At 40.7% G+C, this 9395-nt stretch overlaps 1 protein-coding gene across 2 annotated transcripts; it reads left to right on the top strand.

The window, feature by feature from the left end:
- Positions 1-289: 289 nt before the first annotated feature.
- On the top strand, positions 290-8253 carry LOC105027639 (E3 ubiquitin/ISG15 ligase TRIM25-like). 2 transcript variants are annotated; one of them, XM_010899811.5, is made up of 6 exons: positions 290-904; positions 3656-3751; positions 5140-5373; positions 5492-5651; positions 6844-6903; positions 7048-8253. In XM_010899811.5, the coding sequence occupies exons 1-6, from the start codon at positions 329-331 to the stop codon at positions 7572-7574; spliced, it is 1653 nt and encodes a 550-aa protein (XP_010898113.4). In that variant the 5' UTR covers positions 290-328; the 3' UTR covers positions 7575-8253. The 2 variants fall into 2 exon arrangements, with proteins under 2 accessions (XP_010898113.4, XP_034148016.1); XM_034292125.1 differs by lacking the exons at positions 5492-5651; positions 7048-8253 and having other exon boundaries at positions 6844-6893.
- Positions 8254-9395: the final 1142 nt, after the last annotated feature.

Raw genomic sequence — 9395 nt, forward strand, 5'->3', positions numbered from 1 at the left:
GTATTGATTGCACAACACATATCAAGGTGCACTGACTCATGTCCTATCCAAAGGCCTGTCAATGTCCCACTATCTGGTTGATTGACATTTAATTTATAATTGCCTAGTTATCCTATTAATTTTCCCATGAAAAATGTGTGGTGTTTTTAATACTGTCTCCCCTTGTGATAGACCAGTCATGCCCTCTTGTGGCCAGACCTGCTGTGTAACTTTTGAGTTTGGCACAGAGCCAGGAATCCACAGCGCCAAAGCCACTCCTCTGAAAGAATCAGTTCAAGGAAAACGAAACTAAGTGCTGTTTCTCTTGCTCTGTTGTTGTGAATGAAAAATGGCAAACCCCTTGAACTCGCTCAGTTGTTCGGTCTGTTTAGACCTCCTAAAGGATCCAGTAACTATTCCCTGTGGACACAGCTACTGTATGGGTTGCATTAAAGCCTGCTTGGATCAGGAAGATGACAAGGGTATCTACAGCTGCCCCCAGTGCAGACAGACCTTCATACCAAGACCTGTTCTAAACAGGAACACCATCCTGGCTGAATTGGTGGAGAATCTGAAGAAGACAAAACTCCAAGCTGCTCCTCCTGATCATTATTATGCTGGACCTGGAGATGTGGAGTGTGATTCCTGCACTGGAAGAAAACTCAAAGCCGTCAAGTCCTGTCTGGTGTGTCTGGCCTCTTACTGTGAGACTCACCTCCAGCCTCACTATGAAGTAGTTCCATTAAAGAATCACAAGTTGGTCCAAGCCTCCACAAAACTACAGGAGAAGATTTGTTCTCATCATGACAAATTACTGGAGCTTTACTGTCGTACTGATCAGCAGTGTATCTGTTATCTTTGTATGTTGGATGAACATAAAGGCCATGATACAGTCTCAGCTGCATCAGAATGGACTGAAAAACAGGTGAGATTTATGTGGATGATGGTGTTTTTCTGAATTTGCCTAATTATAAATATCTTGAAGTGTTTTAGTCTAACATAGCAGCTACACTGTAAGCAGTCAGGGAATCTACCCATACGGAAAATAAATACATTTTAAATATATTTTTGGGATACATTAAAAACAACAAAATCTGGCCAATTCATGTTTAAGAAAATGTAAATAATACATTTAGGATACATTTACCAATATATTACCAGATGCATATACAATTTATCAAAAATGTTGTAGATACATTTAAGAAAACATTTAGAAAATACATACTACATATATTCTTCAATACATTTTGGAAAATATATTTTGAATACATTTTTAAAATGTACAGTGGCATTTGGCAGGCCATGTCTCAAACCCAAGATGTTTAGATTCCAAACCAAGCATGCTAACCACTGCTCCAAACAGGGATATCTCTTTTAGAGGGGTAAGTTGAGGCCTTACCAAGGTTGCTAGAGTATATTGGTGGTTCTGATAGAAAGATGTCAGAACATCCAATGCATCACAGTTTGTTGTGTATGGGGCTTTGTAGCCACAGATCAGTCAGGGTGCCCATGCTGACCCCTGTCCACTGTGGAAAGCGCCTACAATGGTCATGTGAGCTCCAGAACTGGACCATGCAGCAATGGAAGAAGGTGGCCTGGTCTGATGAATCATGTTTTCTTTTACATCACGTGGATGGCCAGGTACGTGTGTGTCGCTTACCAGGAGAACACATGGCACCAAGATGCACTATGGGAAGAAGGCAAGCTGGGGGAGGCAGTGTGATGCTTTGGGCAATGTTTTGCTGGGAAACCATGGGTCCTGCCATTCATGTGGATGTTATTTTGACACATACCACCTGCCTAAGTATTGTTGCAGACCATGTGCACCCTTTCATGGCAACGGTATTCCCTGATGGCATTGGCCTCTTTCAGCCCCGCCACTAAGCAAAAATGGTTCAGGAATGGTTTAAGGAACACAAATTCCCCAGAACTCAATCCCATCAAGCATCTGTGCTGGACAAAGAAGTCCGATCCATGGCGGCCCCACCTTGCAACTTACAGGCCTTAAAGGATCTACTGCTAACGTCTTGGTGCCAGATACCACAGCACACCTTCAGAGGTCTAGTGGAGTTCATGCCTTGATGGGTCAGGGTTGTTTTTGCGGCAAAAGGGGGACCTACAAAATATTAGACAGGTGGTCATAATGTTATGGCATATACCAGTAAACAGAGTCGGTCAATGGTCATACAGAAAACCAGTGGTCGTGGTTGGCTGTATGATCATAGATGTGTATCCTGTATTTATCCCGTATATTGTGTTGTATAGTGTCAACTCAGTCTTTGTGTGGGTCCCCATTTGTAATTGGGACATGTTGTTGTACTTCAAGTGAAAAGGACGTTGTGTCAAGTCAAATTTCACAACTTTTTATGATCATAATTCCACAGGCCCATTAGATCAGAGTGTCATGCATTCAATCCAATAGTAACTGAATGCCTGTCTGCCTGCATTATATAGCAAGCAATATCACGCTAGGTCCATTTTAATGAAGGTGGTGGTGAACCTAATAAACTGAGTCTAAGAAGATGGCAGCTGGTGTCTGTCCTTAAAGTCCTACCATCTCCTCCAGATGCCATTATAAAATTATTCTCTCTTTTAATAAATATGAGATCAAAAGCACTAGGTAGACTAAATTAGCTAAACAAGACACAAACACTGATGGAAAAAGATATGCAATTACTGCACCTCCAATTGAAATTACAGATGAAAGTTTCAGTTGTCTAAAAGCCATAAAATTAAGTGTAATGAGCAGAAATACTATCAAGTCTAATGGTTGAAACACATAAAGAGTAACTAAAACACACATAAGGATATCTTCTAACAACAAAAAACAATGTGGCTAAAACATCCCATAATCACTTTCAAAAGGCGATGAACTACAACAGAAGCAGCTTAATAAACCACTGAAACGCCAAAAGTCTCACCAAGGGGTGCCGTCGCAGTACCAGACAGAGTGGCTGCCGCCTCCGAACACACTTCCCATGGCTACTGTATGCATGTTTCATGAAGCTCCCGAAAAAATTAAGAGACCACTGCACCTTTCACTTTTCTTTCCAAAAAAATTGAAAAGGAACGTTTTGAGTGAGGAACAGAAGCATGCCATTTGTAGTGGTCTCTTAATTTGAACCCTTCTGTTCCTCACTCAAAACCTTGACTTTTTTGAAAAAAAAAAAAAAAGTGCAGTGGTCTCTTAATTTTGTATATGTATATTTACAGTGTAATAAATCACTGTTAGGTAATCAGAATGTGAAGTTAAATGGATTTTTAAGTGTTTTAACAAGAATGTGAGGCTTGTTACGATTTGTTGTTCTTTTTATAATATTCTGTCTTGTTACATGCAACACTTTTTCCTCCACATTGGCAATTATTTTACCCCAACTCTGCATTTGTTTTTTTTTTTTGTTGAGGAGGCATTTTTTGCAATGCAATGGATTTGGGACTGTGAATGCTGAGATGTGTTTTTCCAAGCACATCCAATGCCGTTCTGATTCTTATGCTGCTTACTCAATCAGGAAGTCTTTACTGGAACCCTCAGGCACTAGGATTAGAAACTCTGATCTATAGACCTACAAAACATAAACATACTCCTAGATTCCAACACACATAGAGATATTTTTCTAAAACAATCATTCTACTATATCCTTGGTTTCAAACTATTAGATGATTTTATTGTCTGCAGAAACTATTGGGAGATAAACATCAAAAATCAGAGAAGAGAATACAAGAGAGAGAGGAGGAGATTAAGGAGCTTAGACAGACTGTGGATTCTCTAAAGGTGAGTGTTGCGTTTGCTACTCTATACGCTAATCTATTATTTACATTTCAGAATTGTAAAGAAGGCCTTTTTCAGGGAACAAGTAAGGTCTGGCAGAACCAAAGCCACAACTCTAAAGATAATATTTCGAGCTACAGTTTGACAGTTCGAGTGGCAGTGAGAAAGTCATCATTAAGAAGGAAAATAAGAAAAAGAGGCTTGTCTGGGCCCTGAAGCACTGCCAGTGGACTACTGAAGACTGGAAGAAGGTCTTGTGGTCATACCAATTAATCAGAAAGTCTTGTGGTTTTACCAATTAATCAGAACGTTTTGTGGTTTTACCAGTTAATCAGAAAGTCTTGTGGTTTCACCAATTAATCAGAAGGTCTTGTGGTTTTACCAATTAATCAGAAGGTGTTGTGGTTTTACCAATTAATCAGAAAGTCTTGTGGTTTTACCAATTAATCAGGAAGTCTTGTGAATTTCGCAATTAATCAGAAAGTCTTGTGGATTTACCAATTAATCAGAAAGTCTTGTGGATTTCCCAATTAATCAGAAAGTCTTGTGGATTTACCAATTAATCAGAAAGTCTTGTGGATTTACCAATTAATCAGAGTCTTGTGGATTTCCCAATTAATCAGAAAGTCTTGTGGATTTCCCAATTAATCAGGAAGTCTTCAGTTCATTGTGCAGAGTATTTGTACACCGTCGAGTAGGCAGAAGGATTTTTCCTCAGTCTGAGACACCAACTGTGCAACATGAAGCGTGATACCCTGGTGCTCTTTTGCTGGATCCAGAGTCGGCGACTTGCACAGTGGGAGTGGCATCTTGAACTAAAATGGCTACCACTGCATTTTGCAGGGCCATATAATACCCTCTGGTGTACACCTAGTTGGTCAGGGGTTCATCCAAAATGCAATATAATGACCCAAAACTCACCTCCAGAGTATGTCTGAATTACCTTAGAAGAAAAGAACAACATGGTAGGCTTCAAATCATGGAATTGCCAGCACTGTCTCCAGACTTAAACCCCATCAAATTGGTTTGGGAAGAACTGGGCAGAAGAGTGAAAGCACAGCAACCTACAGTGAACCCCATTTTTGGGAACCTATGCAGCAGTGTTGGGAAGAATTTTCCAAACAATATTTGTTTTTTATAATGCCATGAGTTTTGTCTGCTTTTACGTTTTTCAAAATATTCCATTATTTCTTGTTTGTCTCCAATTGTTTATTTGTTCTATGCTATATATTCAGAGTATATTAACACAATAAACTCAATAAAAGTGAATTTCAATAAAAACTGTTAAAATAGGTGTTCTTAAACTTTTGACCAGTAGTATATATGCTTATATGTTTACATGTCTTTGGTCCTGGTGAGAGCTGAGTAACTGAGTAACTGAGTCCTAACAGCGCTCTGCACAGGCAGCATTGAAGCACAGTGAGATGATCTTTACGCAGCTGATCCATTCTATTGAGGGAAGGCACTCTGAGTTGAAGGAGATGATCAGAACTCAGGAAAAGGCACAAGTGAGTCGAGCTGAAGGACTCTTGGAGCAACTGGAGCAGGAGGTCTCTGAGCTCAGAAGGAGAGACGTTGAGCTGAAGCAGCTCTCACACACAGAGGATCACATCCATTTCCTCCAGGTAAAATCATGAACTTAGTCTTTACAAAGTATTGTAAGTTATCTCTTGACCTTTTCCAGTAAAATGGGCTTGAACTTCACTGTCCATCTATGGCAAAACCTTCTTTCCCCCTCTGTAGAGTTTCCAGTCTCTCTGTGTCTCTCCTGGATCTGAGGCTTTACCCAGCATCAATTTCAATCCACTGGTCTCGTTCGAACAAGTGAAGAAATCTGTCTCCGAACTGAAAGATCAACTACAGGGTGTATGCGAGAGGGAAATGGACAAGATATCTGGGAAAGGTTGGTTCAAGTCATTGTAAGAACATCAAACAATACTTTAGTTCTCATCATAGGACCAAATATAATGATTTAAGGGCTCTTACAGTTGACGCTTTAACGCTTGACTTGTGCCAGGGAAGACGGGAGGACTCCCCATTTGTCTGTGAATCTTGTCTAACAGCACATTATTGCACATCAGAACACAGGAAGCGGTGACGAAAATGTGAATATTCTCCTTGCGTTTCCCAAACCCCTGTATCGGTTCAAAATCTCATCTACAAGGCAAAGACGCCTCACCTCTGACCCTCTTTTCTAACTGGTCCAGAGAAACCTCCCCTTTGACCCTCTCCTCCAATTGATCCAATGACGCCTCCTCTCAGACTCATTTCACCATGCGCTCCAAACATCTCTAGACACCTATCATACCTTATGCATTTGGTCCCATATTCATTTAATCTGAGAATAATTGAATAAAGAAACAATTATTTGTAATATTGTTGGCTAACCAGAGGGTTTCGGACCCCATCCGAACCCAACTTTAATCACATTGTAGCTTAAACATCAACTGCAGAACAATACAATAAAATGCATATGTTTCACTCAGGGTTAGATCAAATGCCTGGACACCTAGCAGCTCCCCAGGTAGAGGGACTGATGATTTTTGTACTTGGTGCTTTTTGTACTTGATCAAGAGCACTATGGTAGGAGATCAGAAACTGTCTATTTAGATCTACATGGGATACAAATAGTGGTAATTTCAGGGCAAAAATGTAAGGGCCCAGACACCCAATTAGGAATTTTACTAATCAACTGTGTGACCTCCCAGAGACAGGTGTATTTAACCTGAAATCATGTCAAACAAACTTAATTGCACACAGGTGGACTCCATTCAATACTTTTAAAGACAACTGGTTTCACCACAGGTCATTCTCTTGTGTTGTAGCAAAGGGGGCAAAAACGTATATGCATTCAGTTAGTCTGCTTTGTATTTGTGATTAATTTAGAACAATATGGAGACTTTATTTTCACTCTGAAATTACAGATGTTGTCTTTCAGAGGCAAGAAAATCCTGATTAAATCCATTTTGATTTGATGTGGAGAATTTGGAAAAGTCCAAGGGTGGTGAATACCTTTGAGAGCTACTGTACCTGTATAAAGATTACAAGTGGACATAAATAATCTGGACCTGTGATATATGAGTCTGTCTCCATAGTGACTACAGTTCAGATTGGACCACCTGCTGATCCCAAGACCAGAGAGGATTTCTTAACATGTGAGGAAACACAATCACAGACTCACAGACACCGGGAACCACATCACTCAGACCACAAATATACAAAATGCAATCATGCACTAGATAAATATAGAAAATGGATTCACACACAGTCATTCACATTTTGTTTGTGAATCTTCTCAGATTCCTGCCAGCTGACATTGGATCCCAATACAGCAAATCAGTTCCTGTGTCTGTCTGAGGGGAACAGAAAGGTGACACGGAGTAATAAGGTCCAGTCCTATCCTGACCATCCTGACAGATTTACCTCCCATAACCAGGTGTTGTGTAGAGAGGGTCTGTCTGGAGTCTGTTACTGGGAGGTAGAGTGGAGTGGGGACTGGGTTTGTGTAGCCGTCTCATATAAAGAGACCAGCAGGAAAGGAAATGGTTCTGAGTGTGTGTTCGGACGTAATGATCAGTCCTGGGTGTTATTCTGCTCTAAACCCAGATGCGGTTTCATCCACAATAATACCAGTACTGTTATCCCTGTCCCCTGCTCCTCCAGAGTAGGAGTGTATCTGGACCACAGGGCAGGAACTCTGTCCTTCTACAGTGTCTTTGACACAATGACCCTCCTCCACAGAGTCCAGACCACATTCACTCAGCCACTCTATCCTGGGTTCTGGGTTTATAATGGAACAGTAAAGATACTGACACCTATTCAGTGAAATAGTTATAATTTGTGTATCCTTCAAACTCTGCATGACAGTTCTTTTGTCTCTCATGTACTGTTACATAGAATGTTGTGGTCTTTCAAAAAAAATCTTAGTACAAAACAACAAAATGATTGTACTTGTAATTTGCTTTGTAAACATCTTTCACCATAGGATGATGGTTTCAACCACAACCTTTTGGGTGAAATATTAGTTCACTGATTAAAGCAAAACTAGGTAAATTTGTTGAGTAAAAAATAATTATAATCTTGGCCCCTATAAATATTTTGTGCAAGCTAATGAGACCCTCAAAGAGATGTTTAGCAACACAGACATTCCAGTGCCAGTAAAATATCCATTTATATTTTGTTGGAGCGTGCTGCTCCATTCCATCCTATACTATTCCAGCAATCCCTTTCCAGCCAATCGCCTTCTGCGAGGCGGGCCTTCCTCCATTCTACCTGGATGATATATAATTCTCAAAAACATTAAGGGAACACTAATCACACATTGGGTCTCAAACTTAATATATAAAATATCAAAATCTTTACTGTACATTGTGTAATTCCTTGAGAAATAAAAGACGTACTAATGGTAAATGGCAACCAAGATCACCAATCATTTGAGGGCTGGATTCAAACTCACACCGAAAAGGTGTTAACAATTGAAATCACAGGCTGTTCCAACTTGCGTGAATTTCATCAAGGAAACTCATAATGTGACTCAGTAGTATGTATGGCCCCCACGTGCCTGTATGTACTCCCAACAACGTCTGGGCATGCTCCTGATAAGACTGCGGACGGTGTCCTGGGGGATCTCCTTCGAGACCTGGATCAGGACATCAGTGAGCTTCTGGACAGTCTGTGGCACTACTTGGCGATATCAGATGCACCAATACATAATGTCCCAGAAGTTCTCAATTGGATTCAGGTCTGGGGAACATGAGGGCCATTCAATGCCTTTGTCATCCAGGAACTGCCTACACACTGCCTCCAGGTGCAGGCATTGTCCTGCACCAGGAGGAACCCAGGGCCCGCTGCACCAGTGTAAGTTCAGAGGATTTAATCCCTGTACCTGACAGCAGTCAGGGTACAGTTGGCTAGCACGTGGAGGTCTGTGCGATCCTTCAAGGATATGCCTCCACAGACCATCACTGACCCACTGCATAACGTTCACCACAGCGTCTCCAGACATTCACATCTGTCATGTGTGCTCAATGTGAACTGGATGCCAATGGTCCGTCTGCCAATTCTGGTGTTCACTGGCGAACGCCAATCGAGCTGCATGGGGCTGGGCTGTGAGCACAGGTCCCACTAGAGGAGGTTGAGCCCTCATGGAGCCTGTTTCGGACAGTTTGGTCAGAAACATGCACACAAATAGCCTGCTTGAGGTCATTTTATAGGGTATCACTTTAATTTGCACCAAAACTGGTGACTATGCTTCCTAACTGGACAGATTGATATTTCATTGACATGGTGTTATACAGTGATGATTACATGTTCCCTTAATTTTTGGAGAAGTGTATATAGCATATTTACACAACAGGGAGTGAAGTTCAATTAATGTAAAAAACTATAATGGCAGCTAGTGACCAGGAACCCTAAGCGAATGTTAGCCAAGCTAAGAATAACTTTGAACTCTGAGTTAGCACTTTCTCTATCAGGAATTGGGGCAGAACCATTTTCTGACCAGTGAGTAATTGCAAAATGCAGTAATAGTTTTTATATAAATTATTTCAGTTTAGTTATTGTAACAATCTATTAGTACAAGACCAAACAATGTAAGACACATGATTCAAATTATTTGAAGTGTTAAAGGTAATACTGTATGTTACAG

The sequence above is a fragment of the Esox lucius genome, chromosome 5 (assembly GCF_011004845.1).
Source record: "Esox lucius isolate fEsoLuc1 chromosome 5, fEsoLuc1.pri, whole genome shotgun sequence".
In the NCBI taxonomy this organism is placed as follows: Eukaryota; Metazoa; Chordata; class Actinopteri; order Esociformes; family Esocidae; genus Esox; species Esox lucius.

Excerpts from the sequence above, each read along its gene's own strand:
- LOC105027639 (XM_010899811.5), top strand. The coding sequence starts at position 329 with ATGGCAAACCCCTTGAACTCGCTCAGTTGTTCGGTCTGTTTAGACCTC. Across the intron at positions 5,374-5,491 it reads ATCACATCCATTTCCTCCAG|AGTTTCCAGTCTCTCTGTGT; the intron begins GTAAAATCATGA and ends CCCCCTCTGTAG. Across the intron at positions 6,904-7,047 it reads CAGAGAGGATTTCTTAACAT|ATTCCTGCCAGCTGACATTG; the intron begins GTGAGGAAACAC and ends GAATCTTCTCAG.